Source organism: Phocoena sinus, chromosome 4 (assembly GCF_008692025.1).
Source record: "Phocoena sinus isolate mPhoSin1 chromosome 4, mPhoSin1.pri, whole genome shotgun sequence".
NCBI lineage: Eukaryota > Metazoa > Chordata > Mammalia > Artiodactyla > Phocoenidae > Phocoena > Phocoena sinus.
The window spans coordinates 129,966,455-129,991,845 of NC_045766.1; the positions used below are offsets into that span (position 1 = coordinate 129,966,455).

Genomic DNA, 25,391 nt, shown 5'->3' on the forward strand with positions numbered 1-25,391 from the left:
GAAAACAAATCTTAATCTTAAGGCTCAATGTTGAAAGTTCAATGGATGTAAAAGAAAAACAAAAGGTTAAATTTAGTAACCATTACATTATGTATTTTTTCAAACCTTTGCCAACTAGGAATAGAAGGAAACTTCTAAGTGTAGAATAGAGAGAGAAAACATTCCCCTTAATCAAAAACAATAGAGGCTGCCTCTATCCGGTGCTAGTCCACAAAATAAATTTTAATACTCTAAAGAAGAAAGTAAATGTTAGTAGCTGCAGATTATATAACCGTCTAATTAGACATTCCAGGTGCATCTGCCGACAACCTGTAAGCGAGGTGACTCTCCGCCCCCCGGTGCCCCGCCCCCACTGCTGGGCCTGAGCCCTTGCACGTACGCATGCGCATTGCGCATAAGCGTGGGCCGGAGGAGCGAAAGATGGCGGCGCCTTGTTTCCCTACGCCGTTGCACAGGCATGTGGGCCGTGGCTCCTTCAGCGACGTGTACGAGCCTGCGGAGGACACATTTCTGCTGCTGGACGCGCTCGAGGCGGCGGCAGCCGAACTCACGGGGTGCGAGGAGGGCGAGGGTCCCCGCGGGAGAGGGCTCGGGAGTCCTGGAGAGGCGGCCGCGGGCGATCAAGGCAAGGGCTGTCGCCGCCGTCCCCGAGAGGAGGCGGTGTCGGTCCACTTGGCGACAGTTGACACCAGAACACCGTAACTGAGGATTTTTTCCGTGGATACACGTAGTCAGTTTAGCGGGGATCTGTCCGCAGTTGCCAAGGTGGTGTTTTGGTTTCAGGGGCTCCATGTTTCGTCACCACGCCGGGATGTATCTTTTCCTATCAGCTGTTAACTGAGGACCCTAAGCCCCTGAGAGTAGCGATATTATAACACGTTCAAAAGCAAAACATTCTGAAAACGCTCCGTCTTAATATTACAACTTTTAGTAGATATCAGTGTCGCATGGCATTAATTTACTCAGTACATAAAAGCATCCTCTAGCAATGGAAGGGCACAAAAAGGAAATGAGGTTGTAAAATATTGGAGTAGGGGAGTGTATTTAAACCCACTGAATAGCATACTAAGCTATCTAGCAACAGCCATTAGCCCCATGTGACTACTGAGCACTTGAGATGTGACTAGTACTGAATTTTTCATTTAACTGTAAAAAATTTAAAGTTACATGCAGCTAGCTGCCTATAGAATATACCCTAGCTCCTAATAAGTATTAAAATTGATTTGTTGAAGTGCTCATATAAGTTTTAAATTAATAATATAAAAAGAGTGAATACTTACATTGTCATTTTTTAAATGAAGGAAATTTGGATAGTTAGATTTATGTAAAGATCAGGAGTTGAAATGGGTTTTCTCAGGATGAAACAAAGAGTTGTCAGGCTTCAAAGATCCATATTGTGTTTATTTATCCCTCTTGGTCAGATTTTTCCACGTGTAAAATGCCCCAACTATTATTAAACTAGTTTTTCATTGTGAACGATGGAACTTTTGGATTTACTGGAATATAGAATGGAACAGAACTGTTTTATAACTTGTCTTTTACTATCAAGATATCACAGAAAGATTTACAAGCACAAAGTGCCTTGCAAAGTGTGCTGTAAAAGGAACTGATTTTGTTTTAAAGTCTTGGGTATTTCTGGTCTTGGAGTTTTAATTATTTATGAGGCCACAATAGTTATTTTCAAGTAGAAGCCGCCTGGTAAGATTCAACAGACCTTCCCTACAGCACAGTAAAGCTTGTCAGATGTGTAGAAATGGTTCCAAAAGTGAGAAACCCCTGGAGTTTGCTGTTTTTGAATAGTTGTTTGGAAAGTTAGGTGCTAGAGAGGCCCCTATATCCCATCAAACCTATTTCTGTAATGGGGATAATTCATGCCTTTGATGTATATATATGATTATAGGGAAGGACAAATACAGTAGAATCAAGAATTTATTATATTCAATAGCATTCTTAGGAGTATTATTAATATTCTAAGATCAGATACTCAGGTATTTTCCCAATTCAGTGTAGAGCTGTACAAATATGGAATTTCTTTGCTGCTCTACATCTATTATCAGTAGAATGGGGGAACTTTTCTTTCCCTGGGATATGCTGATGGACTTATGAATTACTTCAAAGTGACAGAGAAAATGTTTTTCATAAATAAATATTGTAATAATGTCCTTTCATTTTAAGAAATACCAAACTAGAAGCTCCTTGTGTGAAGGGCTGATGTCTTCCATATTAATATTTCCAACCCTAAATTAACATTCCATGGTTTATGTAATGTTTTATAGAAATTAATTGAAAGCTACCTGTTATATTACTACTTTACAGACTTAAATTACATACCCCCAAACAGTTTTGAACTATGCAGTATTAAGCACAAAGTGGTTGTCGGAAATTAGCTTATTTATAAATTTCTTTTATATTTCCATATATTTGTAGGTGAGGGATGATGCTGGAGAAACAGACATAAAAGTAGCATGAGTTATTTTCCGAGATGTGTATTTTTTCTTTTTTTTTCCCGGTACGCGGGCCTCTCACTGTTGTGGCCTCTCCCGTTGCGCAGCACAGGCTCCGGACGCGCAGGCTCAGCGGCCATGGGTCACGGGCCTAGCTGCTCCGCAGCATGTGGGATCTTCCCGGACCGGGGCACGAACCCGTGTACCCTGCATCAGCAGGCGGACTCTCAACCACTGCACCACCAGGGAAGCTCCCCGAGTTGTGTATTTTAATACCACTACTAATACTTGTTTTATTTTGTTTTTTTAGAGTGGAAATATGCCTTGAAGTAGGGTCAGGGTCTGGAGTGGTATCTGCATTCCTAGCCTCTATGATAGGTCCTCAAGCTTTGTACATGTAAGTATACAAATTCATCCACATCTTGGTCTAAGAGATTCACTATGGATATAACTGCTTGAATGAAATCATTTTTGTAAGTAAATAATATGTATCTGATAGTGTCTATTTAAGCATAGTAAGTACTCAGATGCAAGTTATGCTTCCCTAAAAGTTATAATTACGTGTTCAAAACCATTCCATCATACTGCATAATTATATAAGAAGCATAATAATTTTAGGTCATCTCTAAATTTGAATCTTTTTTTAAAATTTTATTTATTTAGTTTTGGCTGCTTTGGGTCTTCATTGCTGCACGTAGGCTTTCTCTAGTTGTGGCGAGTGGGGGCTATTCTTCATTGCGGTGCACGGGCTTCTCATTGCAGTGGCTTCTCTTGTTGCAGAGCACAGGCTGTAGGCGTGTGGGCTTCAGTAGTTGTGGCATGCAGGCTCAGTAGTTGTGGCTTGCAGGCTCTAGAGAGCAGGCTCAGTAGTTGCGGTGCATGGACTTAGTTGCTATGCGGCATGTGGGATCTTCCTGGACCAGGGGTCGAACCCGTGTCCCCTGCATTGGCAGGTGGATTCTTAACCACTGCACCCAGGCTACTGGGACCCAGTCCCTCTCTCTCTTCCTCCCCTTCCCAGACCTTTGCCCCAGCTTTGCTGGCCAAGTCGTGGGTCTTTCTTCCATCCCTTCATTGCATGGTACAGTTCACTTTGGCCCTTCTCCATCCATTCCCACCTCATTGCTAACCACACAGTACATTCCAGCCCCTCCCCTCAGAGGCCTTCAGAAGGCCTACATTGGTTCCCTCATCCCCATCCTTGTCCTGCCCTCTTCCCTCACCAGCTGGTTTAGAAGGATTTGGAATTCCCTTTGTTTTTTTTTAGTACATTGTACGCACCAAAGTGTCAAGCCAGCCGTTGATAACACCCATCACATTCTGAGCTTCCTCTTCACCATTGTGCAGGGCAGTTTGCCTCCCTCCTGCTTCCCCACCTTCCTCCCTACCTCCTTAACTTTGTACTAGGCGGGCCTGGGCCTGCACCAGCTCAGCATCTTCTCGATTTTTTTCATATTATTTATTATTTTAATTTTCTATTAAATTATTGGAATAAAAAAATGAATCTTATTTCAGATAAATAAGTTGATTATCAGAAAAAATTGGAAGTTAATAAAATTTTTCTTTAGAAGATTTGAGAATATAGAAAATATAAAGAAGAAAATAAAAATCACCTTGGTGGTTCATTGTTTAAAACTCCACGCTCCCAGTGCAGGGAGCCTGTGTTCAATCCCTGGTCAGGGAACTAGATCCCACCTGCATGCCGCAACTAAGAGTTTGCATGCCACACCTAAGGAACCCACCTGCCACAACTAAGGAGCCCACGTGCCACAACTAAGACTAGGCGCAACCAAATAAATAATTTTTTTTTAAATCACCTATAAATTTTACCACACATGGTCCAACTGTGTTTCCTTTATTTTTTTTTCATTTCCTATGTTTTTCATTTAATATTGTATGATGAGCATTTTCCTTTTAAATTTCATTTTTGGTAGCTACATAGTATTCTCCTGCTGGATTCATAATTTAATAAATTCCTTCAGATATGTGTGCATGTAAGTGTATTCTTCTACTCTTGGACATTATATCAATATAAAAATCTTTTTCGTCAGTGTAACAAATCTGAGTTCTTTTTTTTATTCACCATTATTAAAGCATTCCAATTTTTTTATAAATCTACTTTATGTAAAAGGAGTAGAACATTCCTTGAATTTTTGTCCGTAGACACAGGATGTAGTTGGTTTCTTTTCTGTTTATAGGTGCACTGATGTCAACCCTGAGGCAGCAGCATGTACCCTGGAGACAGCACGCTGTAACAAAGTCCACATTCAACCAATAATTACAGATTTGGTAAGCTGTTAGTTCTTGTCCAGTACTGTAATAATTAATTTTCTTTTCAAGTAAGTTAAGGTCAAGGTGATTTAGGTCAAAGAAACTTGAGTCATTAATTAACTTTTAACCCACTGAACAAAGTAAATTCTTGACTGAGATAATCCATCTTTTCCACAATTCAAGGGAACTTTTTCTTGGCCTGTATAGATCAGGTATCTTTCAGTCAGAAGAATGCTCAAACTGGCTTTAATAAAAAGAGTGAACAGTTTCAGGAACTCAAATGATGTTACAGGCATCTTTTTCTTAACTGTAAACTTCTCTCTAGTGGCTGTATTCCTCAGCAGTTGTTCCCTTCATGGTAACAAGATGCTTGCATGTATGTATCTTGTTTCTCAGCAACTTCACAGGGAAAGAAACACTTTCTATTCAGTTACTCTAGCAGAAGCCCCAGAATGAGTGCCATTTATATCAGCTTTAGTCATACGCCTATCTCTCAAGGGGGATTGGAATATGCACATGATTGGCTTGAGCCTGAGTCATAGTCCCACTCTGGCAGCTCGGTTGGGATAATCCAAGCCACTTGGATTGAGAATGAGAGGAGGTAGAGTTTCCCCAATGAAAGTCAAGGACATGTAATCAGATGAAAGGCAGAATGGGTCCTGGGCAGGTAAAAACAACAAATGACGACTACAGAACCATCATTTTAAGTTACACATTGTATGTTTTTCAGTTCCAGTTTTTAAAACAATTTACATTATATTAGTAAGATTTGGATGATTCTGAACTTCTTTTCAGTTATAAATGTGAGTGCCTTTTTATAAGCAAAAATCATAATAGTATGTACCAGGTGGGCATAAGAAATATAAAATGCTTTCCATGCTTCTTGACCTGTATTATTCTTGTACTGGTAAGGGTATTGAGCTTTTCTCTTTTTTAAACTCACAAATGATTTTGCAGTTTAGAAGGAATTAAGCCAAAGATCTAAGAAATTCTATACATATCACTAGAAGTTTTTACTGCCATTAAAAATTAGACTATCAATAAAGATAATCAGTGTGGTGATTTTACTCTTTAAATTTTTATTTTATTTATTTTTTAATTAATTTATTAATTTTTGGCTGCATTGGGTCTTTGTTGCTGCGCACGTACTTTCTCTAGTTGCGGCGAGTCGGGGCTACTCTTCGTTGCAGTACACAGGCTTCTTATTGCAGTGGCTTCCCTTGTTGCAGTGCATGGGCTCTAGGCATGCGAGCTTCAGTAGTTGCAGTACATGGGCCCTAGAGCGCGCAGGTTTCAGTAGTTGTGGCTTGCGGGCTTAGTTGCTCTGCGGCATGTGGGATCCTCCTGGACCCAGGGATCAAACCCATTTCCCCTGCATTGGCAGGCGGATTCTTAACCACTGTGCCACCAGGGAAGTCCCTAAATTTTTAAAGTTGTTTCTTTAATGTGTCCATAATTAGTATTATATTTTTTTTGATAGAACAATAAAACTTTAGAGATACAAGAAATTCAGAATATCTATTTTTGTTAACAGAGGTAAGGGACACTTTTGAAAGTCACATAACTAATAAAGTGATAAATCCAGAATTTAAGCCCACATCTTCTGAATCAAAGTCGAGAGGTCTCACAGCTGTTTTATAACATGACTGGTGGTAGTCAGTTCTAAAGCTGTCAGAATCCATTCTTTCAGTAACGAAAGCTGACCATGATGTGGAGTGTTGACTTGTGGTAAAGAAGGTAGGAAGAGATAGGTATGAGCATAGGTATTGTGATCAGATTACAAAACTCTTTACATTTGCTTGTATTCAGAACACTGGACATAGGGTGTCACAGCTATCATATAAAAGAAAATCATTGTTTTGGTTAACTGAGTTTGTTCACAAAGTAGTACTTTCATTGTATTTCTTTTTTAGTTTTAGAAAAAAACCTTTTTCAAATATGTCTTATGCATTTCCTTACATTCTTAAAACAAAATGAACATAATTTTACCTTTTAGTGATTCAGGGTCATTAATATGAATATCAGTTATTATTCTGTACTATACGTGATAATGACTAAGGTTTATTCAGGTGTTTCTGCCTTTACATTAAGTAGCTATAGCCTGCAGTGATTTTGAGTTTTTATTTTCTCTCCTCTTTGTCTGTCTTTTCACTCGCTTTATGTTGTCATGTTTTACTGCTACCCATTGATAGCACTTTCCTGTCTCTTTTCATGTGCTTTGTGCTAGAATACCAAACAATTAATTTAGTTAGACTTGTATTTAAACTAAGAGTTAAGGGATTCTGAATAAGTGCTTCTCACACAGAGTACTTTTTGCTGTATGGATTTAAAACTTGCTGTCAGAGGTCTTTTTTGCTTACTCCTTAATTCTTGGGTTTATTCTAGTGCTGTGAGACTATTCAAAAGGTAGATATGGATGAGTGAGGGTTGCCTGTAATTAGATTTTATATCCAGTCCACAGTGACTTCTCATTTAAATCCATTTTCTTTTTAACTCCATAATTTTCTATTTTTTTAGTATCAACTTGTTCCTTTATTTGAAGTCCAGTACTGAAATCATTATTAGTATATAGTACCTCAGGGCCATCATAAGTAATTACACAGCAAATTCTTTTCTAATTTCCTTACTCAGAATTTCTGGAAAATTACATTTTTGAATTCTTTTTACAATTGGGAAACTTAATTTCTTTATGGAATTGAAAATAAAGCTTTTGGTTATTTCAAATGTACTTCCTCACCAATGTTATTACTAGAAAGAACAGCAGATTAACTAGTCGCCTTTCTACTTGCAGAAGATACACCTGAATTATGTTCCGCAAAATAGTTATCTGTTCTCTTTTTAAATGAGTAGAGAAAGAAATTACCTTTGAAGAATAACAGGGTTGGAATTCCTAAGTGAGAGTCAGTGTGAAGTAATAATTGAAGGAAATGGCTTTAGGGGTGAGAACTCATCCGGATACAGCATTTTTACTTTACTGTGCCTGTGAAGGTATAGGATGACATCATCAGACATAATTTTTTAAATACTTAGTTATTTAATTCAATCAGAGGGATGCTTTAAATGACATTTTGCCCTAAATATACTTTCTTTAAAAAGACATTTTTCTTATTCTATAGAAAGTTGTATCAGTTCAAATATTTATAAAATGCCAAACAACTGATGTTTTCAGGTCTCTTCCCACTATTTTTAGTCCTTTGTTTCTTTGATATCTAATTGTTTTAGCCAGTACATATGCAAGTAATTAAAGATGTAGAAAGAAAAATAAAATTCTGTCTTCTGATACTTTTGTCATTCATGTATGTTTTCTGTCATCTTGTAAAATATTTCCCTTGGTTATAGAAAATAAATGTTTAAGTTAGCAGCTATAACTTTAAAGTTGTGCACAAATCTATGCAGAATATGTGAGAGCTTGCCTCCATCTTCTAAAAGTGAGCCCAGAATGTAAACATGTGAGCTTTTGAAGAGCAGAGTGTTCATTCTGATAAATAGTTTATTTTCCCTATTTTTAGGTAAATGCATATAATCTTTATCTGAATGAAAGTGTAAAGATATTTATCTCCATTTCTGTCTTAAATTTGGCTCTCTAACACATTTTTTCTAAAAACATGAGGGAGTATATTTAAAGATTGATTAGATGGATATCTATCTATCCATCTACTTATTTATTATTTCTGGGTCCAGCTTAAAATTCTGACTATTTTGAACATTTTTTAGGTCAAAGGCTTGCTACCAAGATTGAAGGAAAAAGTTGATCTTCTGGTGTTTAATCCTCCCTATGTAGTGACTCTACCTGAAGAGGTAAGACATACAACAAAATTTAATTACTAATATTTTCAGCTTTTTTCTATCTAAAAGTCAAACATACTTCATCATATGACATCAGTCAGCCGCTAATAACACAGACTGCTCTCATTTTACTCGTAATTGTCAATTATTGGATACTATTGGTAGACATAGGAAAGGAACCTGAAACTAATGGAAATACAAACTGTGGTCCATATCTATTCTTTAAAATCCCATCCAAATCAAGCCATGGTGTTTAAATTCATGTATCTGTGTGTACCTTTATCATGAATAACAAATTTGTAAAAAGAAAATATTTTTAATCACCTTAAATTCACATAGGAATTATTTCTGAAAGCCTTAGCTTTCCTCCTTTCACAGGTGTCAGGAAGTGGGGGTAGGGGAAAGCAGTGCTCATCTCAGGTAAGAAAAAGCTATAACCCTGACATGCATTGCTGTAGCATTTCCAGTGATGAAGAGGAAAACTGCAGTAACCATTTCCCAGTTTAAAGAAAGAATGGTCAAATCAGACAAAAGTTTAGTGATGGACTAGCTAGCTTTCCTCTGAATTATTGTACCTGTTTTATTCTTTGATGATCACTCTCTGGCAAGGCTGATAAATATTACATTCACCTTTACCAAGATGGGAAGGGTCTATATTGCTGCTGTTACTACTGAGAAGTTGTTGCTCCCCTGACATATGAACTCATGTGAGAAGGAAAGTCATTGTCATAAGGTGAACAGCAGTTGAGGGAAATGCAGCTTAATAAAACTTTTTTTAATATAAATTTATTTTTGGCTGCATTGGGTCTTCGTTGCTGCGCGTGGGCTTTCTCTAGTTGCGGCGAGCGGGGGCTACTCTTCGTTGTGGTGCGCGGGCTTCTCATTGTGGTGGCTTCTCGTTGCAGAGCAAGGGCTCAAGGCACGTGGGCTTCGGTAGTTGTGGCATGTGGGATCAGTAGTTGTGGCTTGCAGGCTCAGTAGTTGAGGTGCACGGGCTTAGTTACTCCTCTGCATGTGGGAACTTCCCGGACCAGGGATTGAACCCGTCTCCCCTGCACTGGCAGGAGGATTATTAATCACTGCACCACCAGGGAAGTCCCTGCAGCTTAATAAAACTCTTTAGAAAAGCACTATGGAAATAAATATCAAGCGTGACAAAAATGTTTTAGTCCAATAATCTCAGTCTTTGAGATCTAATTTAGGAAAATGATTAACAATAGAATATAAATTGTAATTTACAAAAATATGTTTAGTGCACCTTTATTTATGATAACAAGTAGTATGAACCTATATATGTAACAGAAGAGAGACAGTTAAGTAAATCATGGTTTATCAGGTCTACAGACTACTGGGAAGACTAGTGAATGAGGAGGAGATTCTGGGAACATGGTGAGATGAATGGGCTTCCTTTCTCCCACATTCCTCCTCCTAAGCTGTGTGTGTAATTATGTAGGTAACTGAGTGTGGGCAATGACTTGGGCTTTGTCACAGTTGCCACAGAGAGAGGTGGTGTCATAATTTCCATTAGCTGAGCAATTAGCTGGAGAGCAGGGTTAAATACAGCACGACAAAGATTTTCTGGAGCCTGAAAATATGTTTTACTATGTAAAACATTAGGAAATGAATTTAAAGATAATGTAGTCTCTGTCAAGACCTGAATCAGTGGTATGGAAACCAAATGAAAATATTTCAGTGCATTGAGCATGAAGATAAAAAAAGGAAACAATGAAGGTAAAAGTTAAGAGACTTAGAGGTTAGATCCAGGAGACATACAAATAATAGGAGTTTGTACATATAAAAAGTTGTGGGGGCTTCCCTGGTGGCGCAGTGGTTGAGAGTCCGCCTGCCGATGCAGGGGACACGGGTTCGTGCCCTGGACCGGGAGGATCCCACGTGCCCCGGAGCGGCTGGGCCCGTGAGCCATGCCCGCTGGGCCTGAGCGTCCTAAGCCTGTGCTCCTTAACGGAAGAGGCCACAGCAGTGAGAGGCCCGTGTACCAAAAAAAAAAAAAAAAAAAAAAAAAAAAAAGTTGTGGCTATACTTACTATTACATCCCTCAACATGAGGTTAGGTACTGTTGGTTTGTACCTGTGACTTATAAAGGATCAGGGGAAGGCACAGCAAAGCCCAGGTAGTAGGCAGTCAGCGGACCACCGAACGTGACTCCTTCCAGAGATGAAAACTTCCCCTCCGTGGCCTGTGAGAATGTGCTTGTCGCCAGGAGATCCTCCTGGAGGGTGGTCTCTAGTGCAAGCAGACAAACCTGGCTGAGCATCCCTGGGGGGCGTGTAAACAGGGTCCAGCACAGAGGGCTCCTAGTCCACACTGAAACAGAAGTGACAAGGGACAGGCTTGGCAAAAGCTGTCATCACCATGTGCTCTTTCCATGGGTAACTTTACCCTGTGAAACATCCAGAGAATGGGCTCCACCAAAATAAGGGAGTAAGCCAAGAAACGGGAAGATATGGGCCCCAGAAAAAGGGAATTCTTGGAATGTTAGAAAAGGGAAGTCTCCAAGATGAAAGGCATGACAAAAAAAGCAGAGGAACTGATAAATTCCCTAGTATGATTAACTATGTGGGAAATTATATTGAGGAGCTTATGATAAATATGAGAATAATTTCAATTAGATACAAAAAATTAAGCAAATGGACATGCTGAATGCCCATCAATAGCTAAATAAGAAGTGATACTCTAACACAATAAAATATTATGCAGCCATTAAAAAGGAAATTGAACTATACCTGATCACATGAAGATTTCCATATAGTACTGTTGAGAAAAGCAAGATACAGGCAAGAATGTAGATATAATCCTTTTTTTGTAAAACACGGACAAAAAAGAAAAACGTGTGTGTGTGTATGTAAAATGGGAGGGTAGCAGACAAGCAAAACAGGAAAAGGGAAAAGTACAGTTTTTTTTTTAAAGGAGGTATACGAACATATTTCTCTTAATTGTACATGTATATGGTTATAGGTATAAAGAAATTCATTTTTACGGGCTTGCGGGATCTTAGTTCCCCAACCAGGGATCAAACCTATGCCCCCTGCAGCAGAAGTGTGGAGCCCTAACCACTGGACAGCCAGGCAATTCCCAAGAAATTATTTTTAATGGGGAAATATATGCCATGATAAATGAATAAAAGCAGAATGTATAATTGTATGTAAATAATTTAAACTAAAATGTGGACAAAAACCATTAAAGGGATTAGGAAGAAAATAATTGTATTAGGGTTTAAGTTGTTTTTGAGTGATTTCATCAAGATATTCTTTTTTTTAACATTTTTATTGGAGTATAATTACTTTACAATGGTGTGTTAGTTTTTGCTTTATAACAAAGTTAATCAGTTATACATATATCCCCATATCTCTTCCCTCTTGCGTCTCCCTCCCTCCCACCCTCCCTATCCCACCCCTCTAGGAGGTCACAAACCACCTAGCTGATCTCCCTGTGCTGTGTGACTGCTTCCCAGTAGCTATCTATTTTACATTTGGTAGTGTATATATGTCCATATATACACTACCACTCTCTCACTTTGTCCCCCTCCCCGTGTCTTCAAGTCCATTCTCGAGTAGGTCTGCATCTTTATTCCTGTCCTGACCCTAGGTTTTTCATGAGCACTTTTTTTTTTTTTTAGATTCCATATATATGTGTTAGCATACGGTATTTATTTTTCTCTTTCTGACTTACTTCACTCTGTATGACAGACTCTAGGTCCATCCACCTCACTACAAATAACTCAATTTCATTTCTTTTTATAGCTGAGTAATATTCCATTGTATATATGTGCCACATCTTCTTTATCCATTCATCTCTCGATGTATTCTTAAGTTTTAGAAACAATATACAGTGTTAAGCATCTAAAGATTTTTAATACTATATCAACTCATGGGTTTTGTTTCTATACTATAATTAGATCATTGTAGGAAAAAATGCTTCAATGTACTTTTATGTAATAAATGGGTTCCTGAAAAAGGGCTGTAGTACTCTCAGTAATCTAGAAGACAGCCAGATACAGTGGGACATTTTGAAACTTTGTTTCTGCAAAGTAGATCTCTTATAATACAAATTCTCCCTTTTAGTTTCTTCCTAATTGTTCTATATTAAGAATTTAAACATTGTATTAATAGTATCAACTATTATTAAACCACATTATTATGCACAGAGCACTGTTCTCAAACTTTAAATATACTTCCTCATTTATTCCTAAAGGATAAAAATAATTTTTTACCATTTTCCTAATTTTACAGATAAAACTGTTGTTTTTCTAATTTTACAGGTAAGAGAGGAAACTAATTCATCAAGATTACAGACTTATCTGTATAAGATTTGGAGACATGAAGGGTTCTGTAAGGGAGTTTTCTCCTGTAGTGCCAGCTGCCATAATTAAATGTGAAATGGTGACAGATATTTAGGACCTTTAGCTTTATGTTGCTAATCACACAAAGATTTATCCCAAGGGCAAAAGAAAAAAAAGATTACAGGCTTATGCAAGGTCACACATGCTAGGAAATGATGGGGCTCAGATTCAGCTTTACTGCTGCCTCCTCATCAGCAGTAAAATAAAAAGTACATTCCTGTTTGGTGAACGTTACTTGTCAAAAAGATTCAGTTTTTTTTAATGTAACTTAAGTCAAAACAGAACAATCTTTCTAATTGGTCACAGGTAAGGAGTCACGGGATAGAGGCAGCTTGGGCTGGTGGCAGAAATGGTCGTGAAGTCATGGACAGATTGTTTCCACTGGCTCCAGAGCTCCTTTCACCAAGAGGATTGTTCTATTTAGTCACCATTAAAGAAAACAATCCAGGTAATACAGACCAGTTTATCTTTTAACCACTTACTTTGCTGAAATCAAGGCTAATTATGTCAAAGACGGTAGTAACCCAGAATGTTAATGAATATAATCACTGACAACAGATAATACAGACATAACGTTCATGTTGAAAGAGGAGAGAGATTTTTTAGAGGTAGATTTTTCTGATTTTAAAGAGTATTGTCTTTTTTGGAGGGAGGGAGATTTTTTCCCCTAATTTATCAACTAATATTCAAATACAGAATATATAATCTTCTTAAAACACCTCACCCTCAGTTCACCCTGTGAATTTTCTCTCTATATTCTAGTCTTCATGTCTTGGCAGTTCTGCTGCATACTCTTTAGTTCACCTGAAGTTTAATCATGAAAGGTATCTCCTGATAGGATTTTTTTTTTTTTTTTTTTTTTTTTTTTTTTTGCGGTACGCGGGCCTCTCACTGCTGTGGCCTCTCCCGCCGCGGAGCACAGGCTTCGGACACACAGGCTCAGCGGCCATGGCTCACGGGCCCAGCCGCTCGGCGGCATGTGGGATCCTCCCGGACCGGGGCACAAACCCGTGTCCCCTGCATCGGCAGGCAGACTCTCAACCACTGCGCCACCAGGGAAGCCCCTGATAGGATTTTTATATCTTGGTTTTCAGATTACTTGGTTAACTAAATCGACCATAATCTCTCTTCTCTTTTCTGTACATCTCAGGTTTGATTATTATCTTATATGTTACATTCTCAGCCCCTCAAATCACATCATAATTAACTAGGGTTTTCGGTTTGTTTGGTTTTGAGGGTTTGTTTTTGTTTTTTGTGACCCCAGTTTCTTGGTTTCATCTTTTTAGTGTTAGTTATTTGGAAAGAGAAGGTCTTGCTTTTTTCAGTACTCTTTAAAGAAACAAGCTACTTCATTTACTACCACTTTTCAATGTCAGTATATGATTTGCACACACTACTTCATTTACTACCACTTTTCAATGTCAGTATATGATTTGCACACACCCTCGTTGGCATTTTTCATCCAAAAGGGAGGATATAGGGCAGAGATTAGAGCCAAGCAACTAAAAAATGAATCATTTACTGTAATAGCAAGTATAACTAACATTTCTGTTGAGTCCAGAGTAGGCTACCACTGCAAAGCAGTTATTCAGTCTGATTAGAATTCTCAGCAACACCCTGAAAATCCAAGGTGCTTTCATCTGTCTGAAGTCCAAGTTTACTTCAATAGAAATTACATGGTATACGCTATTTTCTTAGATAAATAGAATTTGTAAATAGTGTGTGTTTATCATCTTATTAAACTGTTTAGTGATAATATGTACTTCACCATATAATTTAATTGAATTTTACCTTTTGTTTTAATTTTCGTTTTAGAAGAAATTTTGAAAATAATGAAGACAAAAGGTCTACAAGGGACCACTGCACTTTCCAGGCAAGCAGGCCAAGAAATCCTTTCAGTCCTCAAGTTCACCAAGTCCTAATCTACAGTGTGTGCTACTGAAAGCTGCATGCATTTGGCATATTTTGAAACAGAATTCATTTCTTAGTTAACAAAGTCAGAAATTTGTCATATAGAAAAAGGCAGAAGAGTAAGGCATTTCCTTTTACCCAGGAATCAGGCCTACAGAAATATTTGCACAAATGCAAGTAAATATATATAATATATATATATAATTTGAATTTTATATATTACATATATGTGGAGAATATATAATAAATTATATTTGTAGGGCTTCCCTGGTGGCGCAGTGGTTGAGAGTCCGCCTGCCGATGCAGGGGACACGGGTTCGTGCCCCGGTCCGGGAAGATCCCCCATGCCGGCGGAGCGGCTAGGCCCATGAGCCATGGCCTCTGAGCCTGCACGTCCGGAGCCTGTGCTCTGCAATGGACAAGGCTACAACAGTGAGAGGCCTGCGTATCGCAAAATATATATATATATATATATATATATATATATATATATATATGTATGTATATTTGTATATGAAGAGGATGTTCATTTCAGCATTACTTGTAATGGCAAAACAATGAAGTTAACCTAAATGTCCATCAGCAAAGGGATTGGTAAAATAAATTACAGTATGTTCATGTTACTGAACATGAGTGACATATCCAGCCATTAAACACAAGTAAGTTCTGTATATACTGAACCAGAAGAGGTTCATGATGTACTACTACTGAGTAGTGAAAAAAATCAAGTTGCAAAATAGTACTAACCTATATGTATATTTTTGAAAAACTAACAAAGAAAGTTTTTGTGTATGTGTATATAAGAAATTCTCAAAAGGTAAATAACAGGTGGGAATAGAGGAACTTTCATTCTTTTGTGTTGGCATTTGTATAATCATAGTGTATTCTGTAATTAAACACAATCGTTTATTTAAAATGTTTTAAGTTTACCTTTACTTATTGTCTCCATTCTCTTTCTATTATTTAGAATGGCTTCTTCCTCCATTCTTCTCCTTGGTCACGTTTTTCCTACTTTTTATCCTCTATCATATATTTCTGTTTTCTTCTTGCATATATATTGCAGACTGCTTTCATTTTTTTCTTAGGTCCGGGAGAGTTGTATGTAAATAAACCCAGCACTCAAATTAATCACATTTTTAAGAGCCCACATGTATCTTTCAAGAAATGTCAAATTACCTTTACTAAATTTAGGAACCTCTTCTGTTACTTCCCCACCATTTAAAATATACAGTTGACCCTTGAACAACATGGGTTTGAACTATATGGGCCCACTTATACACAGATCTTTTTCAATAAAGACACACTACAGTATTTCACAATCAGTGGTTGGTTGAAGCCGTGGATGCCATGGAAGGCTGACTGTAGAGTTATATGTGGATTTTTGACTGTGAGGGGGGTCAGTGCCCTAACCCCGGTGTTGTTCAAGGGTCAGCTGTATTTATCAAAATCAATTAGCAGGACTGTGTAGGACCAGAGTGAGAGCAAGCTATAATTTTTTAATTTGGCTACATTCAGAATCACCTGAGGAAGTTGAAGATTATGCATTCCTAAGCCCCACCATAAACCCATGGAATATTCTGCTGACCAGACCTAAAAACTGTATTTTTTAAAATGTACTTCTCAACATTCTTTAGTCACCCTGTCAAATTTTAGAACTATTGCTTTAGACGGCATGCTCATTTAATCCTTTGGACAATCCACAGAAAGAATAGAATTATCCACCTTTGATGTTCAGAAAGGTTAAATAATTTGTTCAAAGAAGCACAGTAGTAAAGAGTGAAAACAGTATGGTAACATTTCAAACACAGATCTGACTCCAAAAGCTGTCTTTTTCTTTGCTTATGCTGCTTTCAGCAGCAAAAATGTCAAAATTAGTATTATCTTAAATCTGATATCTGTAAATAAATTTCCATTCCCAGAAACAGTGCCATCTGAATGAAGTCTTATAGTAAATAACCTCTTGTATCCCAGGAGAAAAAAAAATTAACCTTAGAATTTTATTGTGGGCTCTTAGTCATAGTTTTGGGGAATGAGGTCCTGAATACTTTTTCAAATAATGTTTGAAATACTTTTAAATGAGTATAAAGGACTTCTAACAACATAGGAAACTAAACATAGAAATGCTATGTAAAACACCAAGGACTTCACATACATAGCTGTTGCAAACTGAATTGTGTCTCCCCCGCTACCCCACCCCTGTCACCACCACCAAATGCATGTGTTGAAGCCCTAATCCCCTCTTACCTCAGAATATGACTGTATTTAGAGATAGGGCCTTAAGAGGGGTAGTTAAATTAAAAGGCCATTAGGGTGGGCCCTAATCCAATCTGGTGTTCTTTTTTTTTCTTACTGGGGTATAGTTATTTTACAATGTTGTTAGTTTCTACTGTACAGTGAAGTGGAGTTCCCTGTGCTATACAGCAGGTTCTCATTAGTTATCTGTTTTATACATATTAGTGTATGTATGTCAATCCAAATTTCCCAATTCATCCCACCCCGCCTTTCCCCCTTGGTGTCCATGCATTTGTTCTCTACATCTGTGTCTCTATTTCTGCCTTGCAAACCTGTTCATCTGTACCATTTTTCTAGATTCCACATATATGTGTTAATATATGATATTTGTTTTTCTTTTTCTGACTTACTTCACTCATATGACAGTCTCTAGGTCCATCCACGTCTCTACAAATGACCCAATTTTTTTCCTTTTTATGGCTAATATTCCATTGTATGTATGCACCACATCGTCTTTATCCATTCGTCTGTCGATGGACATCCATTCGTCTGTCAATGAAGGACATTTGCTTCCATGACCTGACTATTGTAAATAGTGCTGCAGTGAACATTGGGGTGCATGTGTGACTGGTGTCCTTATAAGGAAAGGAGATTAAAAAACATCAGGAATGCTTGCACACAGAGGAAAGACCATGTGAGGACACAGAAGGTGGCCACCTTCAGGCCAAGGAAAGGTCTGAGGAGAAAACAACCTGCTTCTACCTTGATCTTGGACTCCTAGACTCCAGAACAGTGAGGAAATAAATGTCTGCTGTTTAAGCCATTCATCCTGTGTTATTTTGTCATGGCAACCCTAGCAAGCTAATAGCCAAAGACAGGGAAATACCCATATTCTGCAAACAGTCAATTAGAGCGGAGGGAAAAAATTAACTCAGAGTTGGTCACCCAAGGAATGCAGATACTGGAATTGTTATATAGAATGTTTGAAATATTTAGAGCTAACATAGTCACGAAGGAGACACACAAGAAGATACTGTTTGGAAAGAAGAAATTCAAGGCAACTTTTAAAAATGAGAAGTAGAATTCCTGAAATCAAAAGCCACTATTGGGACTTCCCTGGTGGTGCAATTGTTAAGAATCTGCCTGCCAATGCAGGGGACATGGGTTCAAGCCCTGGTCTGGGAAGATCCCACATGCCATGGAGCAACTAAGCCCACATGCTGCAACTACTGAAGCCTGCGCGCCTAGAGCCTGTACTCCGCAACAAGAGAAGCCACCACAATGAGAAGCCCATACACTGCAATGAAGTTTAACCCCCGCTTGCTGCAACTAGAGAAAGCCCGCACACAGCAACAAAGACACAATGCAGCCAAAAATAAATAAATAAAATTTTTTTAAAAAGCCACTGTGGGGCTTCCCTGGTGGCGCAGTGGTTGGGAGTCCGCCTGCCGATGCAGGGGACACGGGTTCGTATCCCGATCCGGGAAGATCCCACATGCCGCGGAGCGGCTGGGCCCGTGAGCCATGGCCGCTGAGCCTGCGCGTCCGGAGCCTGTGCTCCGCAACGGGAGAGGCCACAGCAGTGAGAGGCCCGCGTACCGCAAAAAAAAAAAAAAAAAAAAAAAAAAGCCACTGTGGAGAGGGTAAAAAAGATACCTAACAAGAGAGTTAATGAACTGAAAGAAACTCACAGAATGTAGCTCTGAGAGACAAAAAGAGAAAACATGAAGAAAAATAATGATTATGGAGGATAGAATGCAAAGGTCTAGCAAAACAAGAATCCCAAAAAGAATGTAAGAAAGAGACTGTTTGGAAAGGTAATGGCTAATGTTTTTCCTGAACTGACCTTTTAAAAAGAAGATAAGCCTCTCTCATCTTCTGAGATGGACCACACTCTTGTCTTTGGAGTGTGTATCTCCCTGAATAAACCTTTCACTTTACTATGGCTCGCTCTTGGATTCTTTCCTGCAAAACAATGTGAAGAAATCAGGAAAATATAGACCATAACCAGGGGAAAATCAATCAGTAGAAACAGACCCAACAATGATAGATTATAAACTACTAAACAAGGACTTTAAGATAGTTATTATAAATATTATGAATAAGTACAAAGATATAAAGAAAAACTTGAATATAATGAGAAGTAAACATTTTAAAAGAACTAAGCGGAACTTCTAAAGATCAAAAATATGATATCTGAAGTAAAATTATCACTACAAGGGATTAGCAGAGGAAAAGATCAGTGAATGAGCAAACAGTGACAGCACGATCCAAATACAAAAAGGGAGATTTAAAACCAAACAAAAAACACTGAAAATATAGGAACAAAACCTCAGTGATCTGTGGGACAGTATAAAGCAGGACAGTATATATGCAGTCAAATTCCCAGAAAGAGAAGAGAAAGAGTAGGAGAACTGAAAAAGAAGTGTTTAAAGAGCTGATAGCCAAAATTTTTCAAAATGATAGAAATTATAGGTCTTCCCTGGTGGCACAGTGGTTAAGAATCCCCCTGCCAATGCAGGGGACATGGGTTTGGGCCCAGATTCAGGCCCTGGTCCGGGAAGATCCCACATGCTGTGTAGCAAATAAGCCCATGTGCCACAACAACTGGGCCTGCACTCTAGAGCCTGTGAGCCTCAACTACTGAGCCCATGCACCACAACTACTGAGCCCGTGCACCACAACTACTGAAGCCCGCATTCTAGAGCCCATGCTCTGCAAAAAGAGAAGCCACCGCAATGAGAAGCCCACACATCGCAACGAAGAGTAGCCCCTGCTTGCCATAACTAGAGAAAGCCCGTGCGCAGCAACAAAGACCCAACACAGCCAAGAATAAATAAATTAATTAATTAAAAAGAAGATGAATCCTGGAAGCAAAAAATGGATAAAGGAGAATCCACACCTAGACATATAGTAGTGATATTGCAAAACACCAAAGGCAAAGAGATTTTAGAAAGCAATCAAAGAGAAGGAAGGTACACATCACTATAAAGCAGATGTTGACAAACTGTGTTTGTAAATAAAATGTTAGGACACAGCCACTCCGGTTCATTTCTGCATTGCCTGTGGCTGCTTTGGACTTCAGTGGCAGAGTTGAGTAACTGCAACAGTTACCATTGAAACCATATGGCCCACAAACCACAAAATATTTACTCTTTGTTCCTTTAATATGTTTGCCAACCCCTGCTATAAAAGAACTATAATTGAAACAACAACAGAATTCTTAAACAGCTACAGTGGAAGCCAGAAGCCAGTGGAGTAAGATCTTCAAAATGTTGAGAGTAGGGGTCCACCTATTGTGTTCCCAGCAAAACTCTTACAAGTGAGGTTTTAAAAAGTAACATTTACAGGTAAAAATGAAGGCGTTTACCAATAAGAGATCTACAGTAAAGGAACTTCTAAAAACGTATTTCAGAAAAAAAGGAAAAACCTCCCAAGGGTCTCAAATGGAAAAAATAACTGATAGCAAATAAAATGTGAAAGATGTACATAAATGCAAACAAACATTATATAAAATACTACTAGTAATTACAGTGTGATTTAATTGGTTTGAAAATAGAAATAATAAATATTGAACAGCTGTGTATAAATTAGGTAGGGCATTTTGATTAGGGTGAAAGTGTTCTAAATTCTTTGCAATGTTCAGGAGGTAAAAGTAGTGCTTAATATGTGTGTGGTAGGCTGAATAATGGTCCCCAAAGATATCTATATTCTAACCCCTAGAACCCTTTGAATGTTACTTTATACAACAAAAGGAACTTGGCAGAAGTGATTAAGGATTTTGAGATGGGAAGATTATCCCGGATTATCTAGGTAGGCCCTAAGTGTAATCACAAGTGTATTATAAGAGAGGCAGGGGCTTCCCTGGTGACGCAGTGGTTGAGAGTCCGCCTGCTGATGCAGGGGACACGGGTTCGTGCCCCAGTCTGGGAAGATCCCACATGCTGCAGAGCGGCTAGGCCCGTGAGCCATGGCCGCTGAGCCTGTGCGTCCGGAGCCTGTGCTCCGCAACGGGAGAGGCCACAACAGTGAGAGGCCCGCGTACCACAAGAAAAAAAAAAAAGAAAAAGAAAAAGAGAGGCAGAGGGATATTTTAATACAAAAGAGGAGAAGTTTATTATGACGATGCTGCTGGCTTTGAAGGTGGAACAGGGGACCATGAACTAAAGGATCGCAAGGAATCAGCCCTGGAAGCTAGAAAAGGCAAGGAAATGATTCTCTCCTAAAGCCTCCCAAGGGAGTGAGACCCTGCTGACACCTTGATTTTGGCCCAGAGAACCCCATTTCAGACTTCTGGCCACCAGAACTGCAAGAGAATAAGTTCCTATTGTTCTAAGCCACTAAGGTTACGGTAATTTGTTCCAGCAGCCATAGGAAGCTAATACAGTATGATCAAAGTTCAAGGGTAACCACCAAAATACTAGAAACAGGAGAGGAAAACAGCAAATTATAAAACAAAAAGCCTCAATTAAAAAAAAAAGACAAATAGGGCTTCCCTGGTGGTGCAGTGGTTGAGAATCTGCCTGCCAATGCAGGGACACGGGTTCGGGCCCTGGTCTGGGAGGATCCCACATGCCGCGGAACAACTAAGCCCATGAGCCACAACTACTGAGCCTGCGCATCTGGAGCTTGTGCTCCGCAACAAGAGAGTCCGCAACAGTGAGAGGCCCGTGCACTGCGATGAAGAGTGGCCCCCGCTCGCCGCAACTAGAGAAAGCCCTCGCACAGAGACGAAGACCCAACACAGCCAAAAATAAAATAAATTAATTAAAAAAAATTATTTTTAAGCTAAAAGAAAGACAAATAGAAAAAGGGGGTAAATCAAGGTAATGAGATATAATTTAGAATATCTTAGTTATCCAAGTAATTGAATTAAACTCACTAGCTAGAAGAAAATGTTATAATTTTTTTAATTTCAATTATACAGTGATTCTAAGAGACTTACCTGAAGTATAGTACATTTTAAGATTGGAAATAAAAGGATGGGAAAAGATATATTAGATAAATCAACAAGCTGAGATAGCTACATTAATAGTTGACTATACTGGGTTGAATAGTGTTCCCCCCAAAATTCACGTCCATCCAGAACCTGTGAATGTGACCTTATTGGGAAATAGGGTCTTTGCAGATGTAATTAAGTTAAGGTGACATCATACTGGACTAGGGTGGGCCCTAAATCCAATGTGATGGTTGTCTTTGTAAGAAGAAGGATATTTGGATGTAGAGACACAGGCACAGGGAAAATACCACATGAGGATGAGGCAGAGATTGGAGTGATGAGTCTACAAGCCAAGGAGTGTCAAGGATTGCCACCAACTACCAGAAGCTGGAAGAGGCAAGAAAGGATTCTTCCCCAAAGCCCTCATGGGGAGCATGGTCCTGCTGACACCTTGACTTCAGAATTCTAGCCTCCAGAACTCTGAGAGAATAAATTTCTATTGTTTTAAGCCACCCAGCTGTGTGGTATTTTGTTACAGCAGCTTTGGGAAGCTAATACACTGACAATAAGTTACAAGCGTTACTAGGGATAGAAATGAACACTAAAGAATGATAAAAGGTGTACAGGCAGATATTCACAGTTATAAACTTGAATGTAACTGTAAAAGAGCCTCATACTATATAAAATAAAAAGAGAAATGCAAGTTTAAGCTGACTGATCAGTCATACAGGAAGATTTCAAATCCCCTCTCAATTACCACAACATCAAGATTTACAAAAAACATAAAGGTAGATTTGAACAATAGAAATGTTTGATTTATAGACTAACGTATAATAGAGCTCTGGAGCCAACAATTAGAGAATACATAAGCATACATGGGATGTTTACAAACATAATTACCTATTAGGCCAAAAGCAAGTCCCTGTAATAATCAAAGAATCAGTATCATATAGCTCATATTCTCTGATTATAAAGTAATTAGGTTATAAATCACTAAGAAAAAGATAAATTTTAAAACTCTTTATACATTTGCAAAATTTAAAACATGCTTCTAAATAATTTATAGGTCAAAATTAAGTGATAATGGGCATTTTTAAAATGAATTATATGAAAATTTCAATATCAGAACTTAGGGAATTCAGTGGAGGTAAAACTTAGAAGGAAATTTACAGCCTTAAATGCTTATAAAAGAAAAGAAGAAAGGCTTAGAATTAATATACTAGGTGTCCAATTTGAGAAGCTAGAATACATTCTCTAAAAAAGTAGGAAAATTGGCAATATGATATAGATGAGAGCAAAAATTGATTTTATTTTTATTTATTAATTTATTTTGGCCGCACTGTGCAGCCTGTGGGATCTTAGTTCCCTGACCAGGGATTGAACCCAGGCCCTCGGCAGTGAAAGCGCTGAGTCCTAACCACTGGACTGCCAGGGAATTCCCAAAAATTGATTTTAAAAGAAAGATACAATAATATATCAAAGGACAAATATCTGAAAAATAAGAAATTCTGATTATATTGATAATGAAAAAGAGAAGTCACAAACGAAAAAATATGAACACTTGGATGCCAATAATTTTTACATAGAGATGAAATGGACAACTTCCTAGAACTTTCTCAAGCTTCAGCATTCACTACAATATCCTGTATGGGTTGTTAAACCACAAGATAAAGGTAGCACATGTTTGCATCTGAGTCGTTTTCTCAGGCTGGTCCCTGCTTATAGATGTTTAGCGGTCCAAAATCTCTTTTCATTTTGGATGGTCTCAGTCCAAGTTGTATTTCCGCTGACGTAGTTCTCTTTAAAACTTTAAGGTCTCCTGAAAATCATTTTGGGGTTAACTCGATTAGATATATGCCACACACATAAATCTTTTCAAGATAAGCTCTGCTCTACCTTGGGCTTCTGTTGAGATATCTTAGGGTTAATGCCTGTAAGCTTCCTAGAGGCCCTATTATTTAAGAGAATCTGTGAGGCTCATCCTTAAAATATTTAAAGAGCCTTTATTCTGACTGAAAATGCTCTAAGACACCACCTTTGATCTTTCTGAGGTCTTAATGAAGGATTTTATAGTCATACCTTTAATTTCATCTTTAGGCCATGAATTTGATTTTTGCTCCAAATGGCAAAGTGAAAACAACTTTTAGGCTGAGTTCTCACAGATCTATAAACTCCAACTAGATTGGCTTAGCTCATTGGCATAGGCAGTAGAATTGGTAAGAAAAACCTCATGATTTAAGTGAAGAGTGGGAAAGGAGTGTTAAGTACAGGTCACCAGGGAGACTTGTTTCCAACCTATAGCCCTTGGCTGTGGGTCCTATGACAGTAATTTTGCAAACGTGCCATAACAACATTTTGGGGAGTGGATTACCGTATGAAGGCCCATTGGCTCCAGTAAGCCAGCACTAATGGCGGTTCCACAGAAAACACTGCAGGACATGGCACTGTCAAGAAATGTAAAGGATCTGAGATTTTACCCTACTTGTAAGCTAACAGGTTAACCTGACACACTCTCACTGTTGGCAGAAGAAAGAATGCTTCTCGATCAGAGACAAAGAATTTTATTACTCAGCTTATCAATTAATATGAGCATCAGCATATTTTCATCAGCTTCTCCTTGCCCTGGAGTCCTATGGGAGCAACATGGATGGACCCAGAAGGATAACTAGTATACACAGTGGGTTGCATTATAGAAGAGAAACCCTGAACTTAAGGGAACCCCAATTTTTCCGTGTGGGCATTAAACATGCCTTCCCTTTGCTATGGAGACACTGTTTATTAGACTGGAGGGTAAGAGTAACTGCTCTTTGAGAAATGTCTTCTCTCTGCTTTGGAGAGAGACACTATCACTATTTTCTAAAGGATTGTCGCTCTACAAATGTATTTTTAAAATTTATTTATTTTATTTATTTATTTTTGGCTCCGTTGGGTCTTCGTTGTTGCGCGCGGGCTTTCTCTAGTCGCGGTGAACAGGGGCTACTCTTCATTGCAGTGCACGGGCTTCTCATTGCAGTGGCTTCTCTTGTTGCAGAACATGGACTCCAGGCATACGGGCTTCAGTTGTTGTGGCACGCAGGCTCAGTAGTTGTGGCTGTGGGCTCTAGAGCGCAGGCTCAGTAGTTGTGGCACACGGGCTTAATTGTTCCACGGCATATGGGATCTTCCTGGACCACGGCTCGAACCCATGTCCCCTGCATTGGCAGGCAGATCCTTAACCACTGAGCCACTAGGGAAGCCCTATACAAATATTCTTGAAGAGATAATCCAGAACAAAGGGAAGTTAGTGCCTTAATTTCAAGACATGAAGAAACACAAGAGATCCATGAAGGTTTATCTTCCAACATGCATCTTCAGCCAAGTGGGGGAGATACCAGGGACTAAGAACAGTGATTGCATGTCCATAGGGCCTTCTGCTGAGACACTGCAGTGAATATCATAGCTCGTGTGA

At 38.7% G+C, this 25,391-nt stretch overlaps 1 protein-coding gene across 1 annotated transcript; it reads left to right on the forward strand.

Annotated features, from left to right (window-relative positions):
* The first annotated feature begins 410 nt into the window (after positions 1–410).
* N6AMT1 (N-6 adenine-specific DNA methyltransferase 1) lies at positions 411–15,034 on the forward strand. The gene is made up of 6 exons (XM_032630711.1): positions 411–554; positions 2,755–2,841; positions 4,643–4,733; positions 8,430–8,513; positions 13,168–13,309; positions 14,677–15,034. Exons 1-6 carry the CDS (start codon positions 421–423, stop codon positions 14,781–14,783), a joined length of 645 nt encoding a protein of 214 aa, XP_032486602.1. The 5' UTR covers positions 411–420; the 3' UTR covers positions 14,784–15,034.
* The last annotated feature ends 10,357 nt before the right edge of the window (positions 15,035–25,391 follow it).